The following is a 14,854-nucleotide window of genomic DNA, read 5'->3' as shown; positions in this document are numbered from 1 at the left end:
AGAGTGAGAGTTTTGGCCACATTTACTGTCCTTGGAATATGCCTGAGAGACCCCCACCAGTCCTCTGACATTTTACTTCACAAAGCAAAACTAGACAGTGTCTGCAGGCCTTGCAGGCCAAAGTGGAGGAGTCTTGCTGTGGCAGCATCAAAGTTATGCATTTACATGAATTCTCCAGCTGGGAAATTAAATGTGAGGCATCTAGGCTGAAGCCCCCTTGGGGCAGGAGCCAAACAGATAGCTGCATCCCACTACCTGTTTCCCTCGAATTATCCCCTACAGTGTTTAGCTGTCATTGTTGTGGTTGCTAGCTAAATCACACCCCGGGCGGCAGCGCTTCTAAAATCCTTTGCATACCAGGAAATGGGTTTAAGGGGGGAAATGAAAAAAATCATTAAAAAAAATCAATGGATGACCCAACCTGATTCAAATTTGGTATGCTTAAAGCTCTCCTTAATATCTATTACTGTGCCAATTTTGATGTCTCTATCTTTAAAACTTATGCAGATGTAAGCATTTGTTTAATTTTTCTTTAAACATATCAAATCCTGCTCCTGCACCCCCAGTGGCTGCTGGGAAAACAACAAATGATTCTCTCCAAAAGTAGTACCAAAAGATGGGGGTTCTTTTGCCTTTGAAGCACAACTAAAGCAGGATGCATGGGAGTACTTCACAGTCAAAGCAGATTATAAACTGTAAAACTTCAGAGTACTTCATAATAAAAGCATATTATAAGCTGGAAAACTTCGGAGTCCTTTGCACGCAGTTTGCAGTGATTGCACAGTATAACGCTGGTGTGATAAAGCTCAGACAGTTAAGAAGAGAGAGGAGGGAGAGGAGCAACAGAAATGTAGGTCTTGATAGCTTTCCCTCACCTGAAGGGCTTACTCAGAGAGAAAGACCTGTTCCTTCATCCATCCATGCAGGTAGTGGTCCCTTTCTCCCTTTTCTTCCTGCCCTTCTCTTGTTAAAGAAGTATCCCCTCAGGACCCTGGCTGCCATCAGTGCTTCATATTTATTTATTTATTTTATTTTATTTTATTTTATTTTATTACATTTATATACTGCTCCATAGCAAAAGCTCTCTGGGCGGTTTACAAAACAGTGAACAATAAAAACAAATATACAAAAAATGTAAACCATCAAAGGCATAAAAACAACAATATCCATTTCATGACTGTACCAACAGCACCAGCACGAGCACTTATCTCCAGATCCTGGATATCACAATCTGTTTACAGAAAGAGTGTTCCCTCAATGTTTCCTTTTCGGCTTCCATCCAAAATTTGGTTCAGAAGGCTCTTTGCAAAGGAAGAGGGAACCTTTTCTCTGTTAAGCTCCAGAACAAGAACTAGGTGGGACTGTCTCTGGAGCTGAGTGTTTTTTGGGCGAGAATCACACATTCGTGTTTTCAGACCTTCTCTACCCCCCAGCAAACAGGCGGGCAGGCAGGGAGCATTTGTCCTGTGAACTGGAAGGAAATGTGGCCACTGCCAAGCTAGTCTTCTCTTGCTGCTGCAGCATCCACTTGCCTAGAAGGCAGGTGGGGTCCCCAGAGGTCCTGCTGTTGTTATCATTGTCATCAGGCAGCTGAGGCAGGACTTGGAGACAGGCTCACTCGAGCAGCTACACAGCTACCCAAAGTCCCAGAAGGCTCATACAGCACCTCACAGCATATAAACCTCCTGCTGCTGCTCACCAACTGGCTGGTTTGTGTCAAAGGAAGAAGCGCATGAGTAGGAACAGGAAGGAGGAAGCAAGCTGGCCTTGAAGACCAGCATCGAGGGACAGGTTCACCCAGCCAGATCACCATCTTAAACTGGTGACAGGCTCATAAGAACATAAGAAGAACCATCCTGGATCATACCAAGGGTCCATCTAGTCCAGCATTCTGTTCTCACAGAACAGTGGCCATCCAGCAGTTGATACAAACCCACAAGCAGGACATGAGTGCATTGTCACTCTCCCGCCAATGTTCCCCAGCAACTGTAGTGCATAGGTTCCCTGCCTCTGATACTCAGGCCATTTCTACACCTGCCTTTTTTCCAGGGATCATCCCGGGATCGTTCCTGTGCATCCAAATGACGCATGGGGGATCCCAGGAGCAGGCAGGGATGATCCCTCCATTTTCCGGGATAACCCTTAGGTGTAGAAAGGGAGCAATCTGGCATTCTAGAGTAGACGTGCCCCTACTCTCTGAGTTGAGTGCAGCTGTGGGACCCAAATGTCCACCCTAGTGGCACCACTGCATTGAGTGGAATTGATGGGCAATATTAATCTGCTTGGCACAACTTGTGATTTAATTTTAAAGAGAGTAACCTGTGAATTAAAGCTCTTGGTGTCACTGGTACATAAAAGAAATCAGATTTTCATGAGAGTAAGCAATGGCTTCAAAGCTGTATTCAACAATGTTTTTTTTTAAAAAAAAATCCTTTCAGATAAGGTCGGAGTTTCATTGTTATTTCCAAACAGATATGGCACATAAACCTTAGAGTTTATGGGTTTCTGGTCATTGGTAATGAAATGACACAGTTGTAAAGTGTGAAGGAAGTCCTCCAGATACGTATATCAATTCTGATGAGTTCATCAGATCTGTCACTCAATTGCCTGGAGTGGATTTTCTTTTCAATTGGTCAAAATAATTTTTTCATGGCAGTGTGTGTGTGTGTGTGTGTGTTTAAAGGCCATCTGTTTGTCATTTCAAAGTTGACAAAATTGTCACTGCCTTGGTTTGTTGTTGTTGTAAGTAACTAAATGGTTGTGAGGTTTGGCTGCATTTGGTTGGGCTCAGGTGGTGCATCAGTGCGATGGTTCATCATTAATTTTTATGACGCAGGTGGTTTTGTCTTCTTTGCTGGACCTATAAATAAGTTTCAATTGGACTGTCTCTTTTATTTATGCTTCTTGTCTGGCAGAAGCTGCTCCGGTGAACCCAGAAGATGCTTGCCACTGACAGACTTGAGCAGAGTCTGTAGCCCCATGAGAAGAATCATTGTTCAGCTGGGTGTTATTTTGAACTGTAATGCTTCACATGCGTTTGTCTGTGCTGTGGGCTTTCCTTTATTTGTGACCTGAGGAGGACTTGGGAGTGCTTTCCGAAAGGATGCTGCACAGGTGCAGCCACCTGTCTGTCCCTAACAATTTAAAAATTCCTGTGAATATGTGAGATGCAGCATGTAACATGGGTCATCACCATTTTTAAGTCAATTAGTCAAACAACATGTTTGCCAAATATCTGTTGGCTGTGCATTTTTCCTATTTGTATAAACAGATGTGGTCATAAACATACATACGGTTACTTGTCAGTTATAGTAAGTGATGCCATGGCATTCTGATTCCCCCTCCTGGGTACTTGGCTTCTCCTTCAAAGGCAAGAGTATTTCAGTGCTAACATTTAAATATGCATAATGTGTGTTAGTTTCATATCATTGTGCAGATGTACAAAAATTTAAAAATAACAACTTTCAAGTATCTTCAGTAAGAACGTTTGATAGAACTAACTTCAGAGATCATTTTTGATAGAATACGGTCTGTGATACAGGGCAGAACTGTAGCGTATATTTAATTGTAATATGTGGGACCTATGTTGTGTGGTTAGTATCAACACAATATTTTATGGTCAGTTGTTTGCCATTATAATTTTCCCTGAAGCAAGTTCAGTCTGTTCAGGGCAAGCCTTTGAGGATGGAACAGCAGACTGTCCTGGAATCAGTTAACTAGGGAGATGCATTATTATTGTTACATTTATTTATTTATTGCATTTCTATACCACCCAATAGCCGAAGCTCTCTGGGTGGTTCAAAAAATTAAAAAAACACACATTTAAAATACATTATGCACAATGGAAAACCATTTACATATAAACAGACAAGACACACAGTGACAACATACATCAAAAACAATATATAAACGATCAACCAAAAGACAATCCAAGACCTGATTAACTCATTATATGCTGCCCAATGCCTGAGAGAAGAGCACAGTTTAAACCAGGCACTGAAAAAGTAACAATGCTGCTGCCAGGTGGGCTACATCAGGGAGACCATTCCACAGTTGGGGAAGGGGGCACCACTGAGAAGCCCTCTCTCTTGTTGCCACCCTATGAGCCTCCATCAGAGGAGTCACCCAGAAGAGAGCCTTGCATGCTGAATATAGTGTACGGGTCACTTCATGCCAAGAGAGGCACTCGATCAGGTACTTTTTTAAAAGCCTAAAAGTTGTAAATCAACACAACTGGAGCTCATTGTGTTAGGTAATTCTCAGTTAACTCCCCCTTTTGTATTTTCCTAACTTTTGTATTCCTCTTTTGGGAAGAACTTGTCCACCTCACATTCTGATTAAAGTGACTGATGACCTCATTGTAATCTTACACTACAGGCATGACTAGATGGAGCAATATCACGGGGATCGCCCTGGGATCATCCCTGTGCATCCTGAGGGCAGGGAGGGATAATCCCTTCCTTGCCCCAGGATAGCTGGGACAGCTTTAATCCCGAGACCATGGGACATGTGGGCAGCTGTCCCAGTTGCTCTCAGCTCCTCACGATTGGGGCTGGGGAGGGGGGAGCAGGATTTATTTTTTTATTTTTTTAAAAAAAACCTCTTTTGGTGGAGCACTCGTGCACCCTTTCTTGTTAACCCCCCCCCAAAATGGCTGGTGTGACGTCCTCTTCCTCCCGGGGCACCATGCGCCACATGTAGACTAAGGGGGAGGATCTCGTGATCACCATATCATGAGATCCTCCCCCTCCACCCACCTGGTCTAGACATGCCCTACGTTTTGGTGAAATAATATATTTATTACATGAGATCAGCAATACATGCATAAATGTCTTTATAAGTGTCCCTGTGAAACTGAAATTCTCCCAAAAACACGCAACAAAAGCCATAGCATTAATTTCAGTCTCCATTTTCCTGGAACTCTGGGCTGTCTCCCTATCACTCCCTACACATCTCTTCCGCCGTGCAGCAGACATCCACTTTTTCTTGTCGTTTATTCCAAATTCTGCCAACTCTGCATGGCCCTATTTAGTTTAAACTAATACCAGCTTGTCAGCATCCAATCAAGGCATATTTTTTTAAGTACTAGTCATGACCTGCAGTGTGCCACCCATTGCTTTATTTTTATTAGATGCAAGTGCATGCATAATATTTCACACAGATTTAGAGCGATGGCTTCATTTTTGCCAGGCCAGTGTTCTTACCAGCCCATCAAGGCCTTCATAGCGACAGCTCCATTTTTAATTTAAGTTATTATAGGAATGGGGTGGTGGGTGGTGGAGGATCCTTACCAGCAATGCAGCAATTGGGCAATAACTCCATGGGCCAGATCTACACTACTGCTTTAAAGTGCTTTATAACAGTTTTGAAAATGGTATATTCAGTGTGTCCTGGGCTCCAATAGTTGTCAAAACTGTTATAAAGCACTTTAAAGCAGTAGTGTAGATCCTGCCCATCTGGAGTGTGACTGACATCCTGCTTAGAGTTCCATCCTATTTGGAATTCCATCCTAATTGGAGGCAAGGGTCTTTTCTGTTGCAGCCCTAGAGCTTTGGAATGCCCTCCCATTGGATGTCAGCTTGGCTCCCTGCTCTGCTGTCCTTTTCCATTAAAAGTTAACCGTTTTTGTTTTCAGTGAGTCTTTGGTAGCAGTTTTTACTCAGCTGCTTTCTATGGGTTAATATTTTATTTTGTGTATTTCTGTTTCAGTGGATATTGTAAGAGGCCTGATTAATATTGTGATTTTGATTTCTGTATACCAGCTTGTAAATGTTATTGTTTGGTATAAACATTTCAGAAGTGGTATCAAAATATAAATAAATTATTGGGGAATGTGTGCTGGCTTACAAGGACCTGCAGCCCCCTGATGGAAAAGGAGCATTCAGAGACCATTTCATAAATTGCCATGTGCATTGGTGGTACAACAACAACAACAATACAATAACCAAAGGTTGTAGGCTTTGCAGCAATACTCAACTTATCCTTGAGGATAAAATGTTTCCAATTATAACATAAGAAGTGTTCTTTTGTCTATTTCCTTTTCAGTTGCTTTGTTCCAGATTTCACATCTTTCTTGACAAAAGGATGCTGAATTCTGACCTCATTCTGCATGGTTTTATGCATTACAAGGCAGTGTTTTGTTTTGTTTTAACAAAAATGTAAATAAACACTTATAAGACTATGGTAACTGGTGCTTTTGAGAAATAATACAATTATAGCAAATTGTGTTAGTAGAAAGGCTAAATGAATATATGCATCAGTTATTTTACAGCAATTATCATTACTTTGGTTAATATTGCAAGGGTGAAGAAGATGCATAATAAACCATGCTTAGAGGATATCCTTGTTTCTGGCCATCAGTAGATTTGATTCTCTAGTGTCTAGTGCAGATATGTTGTTGATTGTTGTTACATTTATATCCCACCTCTTCCTCTTGCAAGGACCTCAAGGTCCACCTTCTCTCTATTTTATCCTCACACAACCTGTGAGGTTGGTTAGGTTGAGAAATAGTGACTGGCTTAAAGTGATCCTGTGAGTGTCACAGCCAAGTGTGGACTAGAACTCAGATCTCCCAAGTCCCAGTCCAACACTCTAACCACCATGCCTTACTGGCTCTTCTATCGCGGTGTGTGTGCTTGAAGACATGGGTCTCACTCTTCTTTCTTTCCTCTGTGCAAATTCTGTTCTATGTTTTTCTATAATTTATACACTGGTGTATAAATTATACACCAGTATAATTTATACTGGTGTATAATTATGCTTAGCTTTTAATCAAGGTTAAAGCTGGTTGGCAAACACTAATTACATTTATTAATGATCAGAAATATTTTTGGTGCAAATGTAAAACTATACTTTGGTTAAAGGAAACTATGGATGGAAGGGAGGAATTTGAGTGTGAAAGGGAAGGAGTGAGCTCAGAGCATGCCTCCAGTCACTTAATCATGGTTAGGAGATAAAGAAAGAAACAGCAGCACTAACCCTGGGTGGGTAGAATTTAGTGATCTATGGGCCAATTCATAGACTGTATTTTTCAATCTTGGGTTTACTAAGACTCAATACGTATTACCTGATATCCCCTTTCAGAACTCATTGATAGGTACAATCTATGTATTCACTTACAATCTTGATGAAATCAAAGCTATACTTCTGTCTATTCTCCAATAAATCAGTGTGTATGAAATCAGTGTCAAAAGTCCAAGTTCTTTTAATTCACCTGCATTAAACCCATTGACACTACTAAAATCAGGTATAAATCTCAAATGGTTTAGCTTCTTTGGTATGAAATTAGTTTTTTCCTTCGTCTATCAAGCCACCATTTTTATTTAGCATGTAACTCAGGCATTACAGGGAAGTATAATGTATTTTTTTTGTAGAAGTTAAACAAATATGGTGCAAAGACAATTTGTTAATTTAACCTTAACTAATTGTATATTGCTTTATAAGGGATATTTACTGCTCCCAGAAATAAATAAAAAAATAGATGGCCTTTATATTGTGCTGGTGCTTTGTTTTTAAATCGAGCCTGCTATTTTCAGGTTTTCTTTTTGATCTATAGAATTACAAATTTCTTCTGAAATATAATAGAGTTTAATGTTTAATTTATCCTGGTTTCTAAATTAAAATAGAAGCAGCACCTTTTCCATCACATGCTGCAGGGCTGAAGTTTTGTATGCTGCGTTTCAAGCTGAAATTTGTTCTCACAGCTAACTTATATGTCTCCAAAAATAGGAGTTTGCAGTAATGTAAATGGTGATAGAACCTTAAGCATAACAGTAGCTTAAGCATAAATTGTATCTTGCATAACAACCCATGAACCATATTCTACTTGGAATTCTGTTCGTGATTTAAAAAGCAGCAGCAGCAGCTGGATTGCCAACTGTTTCAAACATTTAAGACAGTGCTGGAAGTACTGATAGTCATAAATAAATCTGCATCTATGAATTATTATCAGTGATGATTTGTGCTTCTTTTTTAAAAAAATAGGAGGCGAAGTTGCTAAACCCAGATTTGCTCAGTATTTCCATGGCAGTCTTGCCAGTCTTACCATCCGGCCGGGCAAAATTGAGAGTCAGAAAGTGATTTCCTGTTTGCAGGCCTGCAAGGAAGGTCTGGATATTAATTCGCTGGAAAGTCTTGGACAAGGAATAAAGGTGAGGGATGAACTGACATCATCTTTGATAACGTTTAAAGCTGATTTATGAAGTGCCGAGCACAAGGCAGAGTACAGATGTGCTCCCAAAAGCAATCTCATTTGCTATAAAGTCATGCAAAGAAAAAGCAGACGTGAAAAGGGACTGTGTGGCACTGAATGTTACCATTTTTGCCCCCATATAAACCTATAGAAATAAGGTCTGATCATTGCTTCACCCCCCTGCAGCATTTTTAGTTCATCCTGCCAGTAGCATGTTTGAGACACTCTACAGAGAAACAGGTGAGATTCCCAGGAGATGCAACACAGTTAACGTTAGGGCTGTTCTAGATTAGGACCTTGAGAATGAGTATCATAAGAGAAACAAAATAAAAACATCAGGCAGCTAAACATGACACAACTCTTACCTTCTGGAGATGTCACAGAACACTGCAAAGACATGCCATGGTAACATCAGAAGACCATAACAAGAGCCCTGCAGGATATGACCATAGGCCTATCTGGTCCAGCATCCTGTTTTCCACAGTGGCCAACCCGATGCCTCTGAAAAGCCCATGAGCAGGACATGAAGGCAATAGCCCTTTCTTGCTGTTGTTGCCCAATAACTGGTATTCAGCTGCATGCTTTCTCTGATCTTGATGGTGGCATATAGTCGTCAGGACAAGTGTTTTCTATTTGCCTGTGGATCCTAGAAGTGGAGCACTTTCTTTTCCATGCCTAGAGGGTTCTGTTCTCAAGTCAGCACTCAGCAAGCACAGGTAGGATGATAAACAGCTTCCTTTTTATTAAGAGGATTAAGGTTTTGGTACTAGTGTACAAAGCCCTAAACAACTTGGGACCAGGATACCTGAGAGAGCACCTTCTCGCATACCAACCTGCCTGATCACTGAAGGCATTGGAAGTCATGCTCCTGGTGGTTCCACATGGACCTATGGCCTGACTGGAATCCATGAGGAGAAGAGCCGTTAGTGTAGTGGCCCCTTCTCTGTGAAATTCCCTGCCCCTGGAGGAGGTCAGGCAGGCTTCCAGTCCCCAACTGACCAGACACTTTTTTCTGGTCCTTTATTTTAAATTGAACAATTTTAATTTGCTTTTTAATCTTCTTTCTTTTTACAGTTTATACCTATGTTCACCACTCTGGAAACTTTTTTAAATATTGTGTGGTATAGAAATATTGTAAATAAATGAATGAATAAGAGCACATGCTAACATGTAGCAAAGCAAAGCCACTTACGCAGACTTCCCTGTGCTCCAACTTGGTATGTTTATTGCATGGAACTCCGTCTTGCCTTTGGCTCAGTGGAGTTCTGCGGGGTGCCTGGCTCGGCTTGCATTTGTGGGCTGAGCCATGGTGTTCCCTTCAAACTCTGTAGAGCCAGCTATAATTTGAACAAATAGAGATTTGTGGCCGTGATTTCAGCAAATTTGCATAATTTGCACAAATTATGTCTGCAATTTGCAAAATCACGCAAATTGGCACAAATTGCCGCTGTGATCTGCGCAGATTTTAAAAAATATATATGGGGAGAGGACCCACAACATCGCCCAACTTGCTTCAGAATGAATTGGACTCCACAGGATAAAAATGGGCCAAAGTCCAGCGGGGGGAAAAGCGGTGAATTAGCAGACGCTCATCAAGCTCCATCCCTGGGTGGATTTCTCTGACATCCCTTGCTCCAATATAAACACAGTGAAAGATAGAGGTTTGGACTTCACTTTGTAGAATGCTGGCCTCCTAGTTATTTTTTTTTAATTAAAAAAATCTTTAAACTTTTTTTAAAAAAAGAAATGAGGCAGGACAGGGAGGTCTGCATTGCCATGTTTGTGCCCATGGGCACCACGTTGGGGACCCTGAGAGTAAATAATACCTAACTCAAAAAAGCTGTAAAACATGTAAACAGCTAACATGAGGCTGGCTGTAAAATGTCAGACAACATAATCTCATGCATGACTACTCAGATGTAAGCCCCATTGATTTCAGTGACAGTTACTTCCAGATAAAGGAAGTTTGTAGCCTAGAACCTAAAACTTGGTTGTAGGTTAATAAATGGAGTAGTATTTAACACTGGATAATTGTTCAAAAATAATTTCAGTAGTTAATTTTTTATTATAATAGTGCAAACTTGTAATGATTTCCTTGGCTTTTTGTCCTGGTGAATTACTGACAAGGGTTATGCATATAGAAATATTAACAGCTAAGTTCACATTTCATCAACAGAAATTAATATTACTCTCTACAAAATCCTGTCTGTGAGAAAATATGTAAAAGTAAATATGTTATTTATTAAAAATTTCTCCTGTCTTTTGTTAGCTCTTGCTTATCTCATGATCAATAGAAACACAGTTTTTACACCACTGTTGCCCTGTTTGAAGCTGACAATTCTTTGAAGCCTGCTTGAGGAATGCCAACATTTCTTGTCTTCAGTTTTGCCTCCAACGGCTGATCAACTGTGGACAAGCGGCTGTCTCTCGGAACTAGCTGTGGGTGGGGGAAGGGTTTAATTTTTCAAGTTCAAAACATTTTCAATCTCTGATCTACAAGCTGGCATGGTGCAAGTTTCTTCTTTCATTTTTACCTTTTCAGCTATTTTGAGAGTCAGTGTGACAGCAGGAGGCAGAAATGAAAGAAGCTGTCAGAGAGAGGTCTCATGCAGCGTTTCTTAGTTGGCCTGACAGTGACATGTCCTGATGAAAGAACTGCAGTTGGACCTGGAGCTGAGCAGAACATTAAGAAAGACAGATTGTGCCCAACTTTCAACAACATCTGTATACAAATTATACCTGTACATAGAAATGTATAGTGCACATGGTAGCCTTTTCAAGAGAGAAAATTAAGAACAGTCATGTCAACCAGATATTCAGTCCAACTACCTGAACTGAGTACAATTGATTTGCATCACAAAAGTATTATAATTTCTATAAAGTCAGTAGCAAATGTGTCTGTATGTGGGGGCATTAAACTGCAGAGAAGATACTATCATATTTTACAACATATACATACATAGATGCTCTAAATCAGTACAAATAAAATTGACCCTGGAGATATACAAATTGCAGCATTCAGCATTCTGTGATACCAGCTGGATATCTTCTTAGCTTCCACCAGAACAGCCCTGTGCTAACCACCATAAACTAACTATGCAGACAACTTATGCAGGTCCCATGGCAGTCCTATTTAGATGATCTCCCTCTGTTGCAGTGAACTGGTAAAATCTGAAGGACCCAAATAACTTGAACAAAATGATTAGAAGCACTGTCTTGCTCAACTAAACTAAAGCTAGATGAATATGCTAAATAAATTTTGTAATAGTTACAAAGCCTGTTTTGAGTCACAATTGCCAATTCATAAACATGAATGGTACAGTTGTTGAGTCCAATGAAATAAGTAAAGGTAAGCGAGAATATAAAGTCATTTCTGAAATCCTAACAAACCTGATCAAATCAGATGTGCAGTTACTTTCAGATGTGACATATTCCCAGACTTGGAAATAAGGGTGAAATTTGTTTGGTTCACATTTTAATATAAATTGTCCTAATTTTCACTTCCTTTATTAATATAGGACCCAGAACAGAGTTCAATTTTCACACTTTTCCAGATTTTGAGATGCCTTTCTCTGACCAAACAATGTCTACAAAAATGTATATGTTAGGGGAAATTGCATACAGAAAGGGATACACTAGAGAAAATAGAGTACAAAAAGAATATATTAGTTTAAATTACTTGCAATTAATGTGTCTTTTAGGAAATTACATTCAAAAACACATATGAATTTTCTCATGTGCTTGAAAATGTGTACACATTTTCATGAAAACTTTTAGAATAAATTTACAAATTGATGTGGAAACAGGATGAAATGAATTTGTGCTTGAAAAATGGTAGAAAGCAAAAACATAGACATAAATCAATCCCTACCCGGACTGAAGCAAATCTGAAGATATCTAGTGACACACATTTGTCTCTCTGTGTGTATGTAGAGTGGAGGAGTTAGCAACTGACAATTTTGATCTCATGGTGTATTATAACACTTGTTCCAGGTCACAATCACAAAGTGGCATACTCATTGGTAAGGAAGATGGCATGCAAACACAGGCTTCTCCAATATTATAGATCACTTAGCAAAATAGCCTGACCCATTTATTTATTGCATTTTTATACTGCCCAATAGCCGAAGCTCTCTGGGAGGTTTACAAAAATCAAAACCATAGAAACGATTCAAAATATAAAACAAACAGTATAAAAGCATAATATAAAATCTATATAAATAAAAATGAAAAAGACCGTTCGTTACTGTCGTTATATCTCCGAAAGTTCTTCACCGATTGCTTTGAAATTTTGACACAGCGTTGCGTTCGAATACGCGAGCGTTGTTATGTAACTATGTTCTCTATGGGGTCAAAGGTTTGTCTTAAAATCAAAGAAATAGGCCTCCTCAAACCCAGTCCTGCTGATCATTGTGACATCACTAACCAGTAGGCCAATCCGCTGCCTCTGCCTCCTCTCCTATTTGCATGTACTCTCGCAATTGGCTGAGTGAATATAGATGTCACACCTGTGACAGTTACACGTTCTGAAGAAAGGTAACTGCCAGGAGTTTCCAGTAACCTCCTCACCGTAAAAACATGCTTTTATTTCTCCGAAAGTTCTTCACCAATTGCTTTGAAATTTTGACACAGCGTTACGTTCGAATACACGAGCGTTGTTATGTAACTATGTTCTCTATGGGGTCAAAAGTTTGTCTTAAAATCGAAGAAATAGGCCTCCTCAAAACCAGTCCTGCTGATCATTGTGACATCACCAACCAGTAGGCCAATCCACTGCCTCTGCCTCCTCTCCTATTTGCATGTTCTCTCCTATTTGCTCTTATAGGTCATTGTGACATCGCCAACCAGTAGACCAATCCACTGCCTCTGCCTTCTCTCCTATTTGCATGTTCTCTCCTATTTGCTCTTATAAGTCATTGTGACATCGCCAAGCAGTAGGCCAATCCACTGCCTCTGCCTTCTCTCTTATTTGCATGTTCTCTCACAATTGGCTGAGTGAATATAGATGTCACGCCTGTGACAGTTACACATTCTGAAGAAAGGTAACTGCCAGGAGTTTCCGCTAACCTCCTCACCGTAAAAACATCCTTTTTAAAAAACCAAACAATTTGCTTTACTTCATCCAAATAATGCCTCACAGAAGATCACACTTAGGTCGTCGTACTCGCAGAGCGGAAGCACTGCGACGAGAAATTGCAAATCAGACTGAGGAAGAACGGGCATCAGCAAACGAGAAAAAAAGAAAAAGAATGCCTCAATACGTGCCAAGAAACCAGGCAAGCAACGTTCAGCCAGACTTGAGGATGCACGATTGCGAGCACGGCAATCGTGTTCTACAGCTTCAGATCTGCTTTGTTCTCAACAGAATGAACGCGACAGGCTGAGAGTGGCTGAAAGACGTCAATGAGAAACAGCACATCAACCTCAAACACGACTCCGTGGTAAACAATCACACGATTACAATCGCCTTGCATTCCGGTACAACCCAGCTGATGATTATAGTTTGAGGCGGCATGTTCTCATCGGCACTATGACTGAAGTGTGTCCTTATTGCAGGGCTCTTAAATTTAATGGAGAAACAAAAGGAATGTGTTGCGCTGCTGGAAAAATTAAACTGCCTCAACTTGGAGAACCACCAGAGCCATTACAAACTTTGCTTGCCGGATATACCGCAGAATCAAAGCATTTCCTATCTAACATCAGGAAATACAACTCATGCTTCCAAATGACGTTGTTCGGCGCAGAAATCATCACAGCTGCATTTATGCCAACTTTCAAAGTCAAAGGACAAATTTATCATAAAGCTGGCTCCTTCCTTCCGTTTCAAGATAGTCAACATAAATTCCTACAAATGTATTTCATTGGTGATGGCAATGATGAATTGAATGCACGCTGCGGAATTTATATCGGCATAAAAAGGTCCGTCGTTTCAAAACTGCAACAGCTACTTCACGAAAAAAACAATTTAGTACATTTGTTCAAAACAGCAATTGACATGATGCCATCTGATACACACAAGATTGTTATTCATGCTGACAAAACGCCTGCTGGAGAACATGTGCGAAGATTCAATGCTCCAACTATAGACGAAGTGGCAATTGTTATAGTCGGAGATCAATCTTGACAGGACCTTTCAAAGGTGAAGATGTCCTCATTCCTCGCATTCCTATGATTCCAACAGATATGCCATTTCAATTTAAGAGATTGCAATTCCCAATTCGATTGGCGTTTGCAATCACCATCAACAAAGCTTAGGGCCAATCTTTAGAATTGTGCGGTTTAGATCTAGACACAGATTGCTTCTCACATAGACAATTATATGTTGCGTGTTCTAGAGTTGGCAAACCAGACAATCTCTATATCTACACAGACAATGGAACAACTAAAAATATTGTATATCCACAAGCATTGTGAAATTAAACATATTAGAAACATCCGCTTTGTCTTTTCTTTCTTTTCAATTTAACCAGACTGAGCCACAGCAACGCGGCTCCTCTCCTATTTGCATGTTCTCTCTTATTTGCTCTTATAGGTCATTGTGACATCGCCAACCAGTAGGCCAATCCACTGCCTCTGCCTTCTCTCCTATTTGCATGTTCTCTCCTATTTGCTCTTATAGGTCATTGTGACATCGCCAACCAGTAGGCCAATCCACTGCCTCTG

The 14,854-nt window shown here is 40.3% G+C and overlaps 1 protein-coding gene across 1 annotated transcript in view; it reads left to right on the top strand.

The window, feature by feature from the left end:
* Window positions 1-14,854, top strand: part of CLSTN2 (calsyntenin 2) — a 491,073-nt gene that overhangs the window by 452,891 nt on the left and 23,328 nt on the right. Inside the window, exon 10 of the mRNA XM_063132243.1 lies at window positions 7,984-8,150. Coding sequence (XP_062988313.1) covers window positions 7,984-8,150 — 167 coding nt within the window. The remainder of the gene's footprint in view (window positions 1-7,983; window positions 8,151-14,854) is intronic.

The sequence above is a fragment of the Elgaria multicarinata genome, chromosome 8 (genome assembly GCF_023053635.1).
Source record: "Elgaria multicarinata webbii isolate HBS135686 ecotype San Diego chromosome 8, rElgMul1.1.pri, whole genome shotgun sequence".
In the NCBI taxonomy this organism is placed as follows: Eukaryota; Metazoa; Chordata; class Lepidosauria; order Squamata; family Anguidae; genus Elgaria; species Elgaria multicarinata.
The sequence above is the reverse complement of the archived record's forward strand: the minus strand, read 5'-3'. Positions and strand labels throughout refer to the sequence as shown.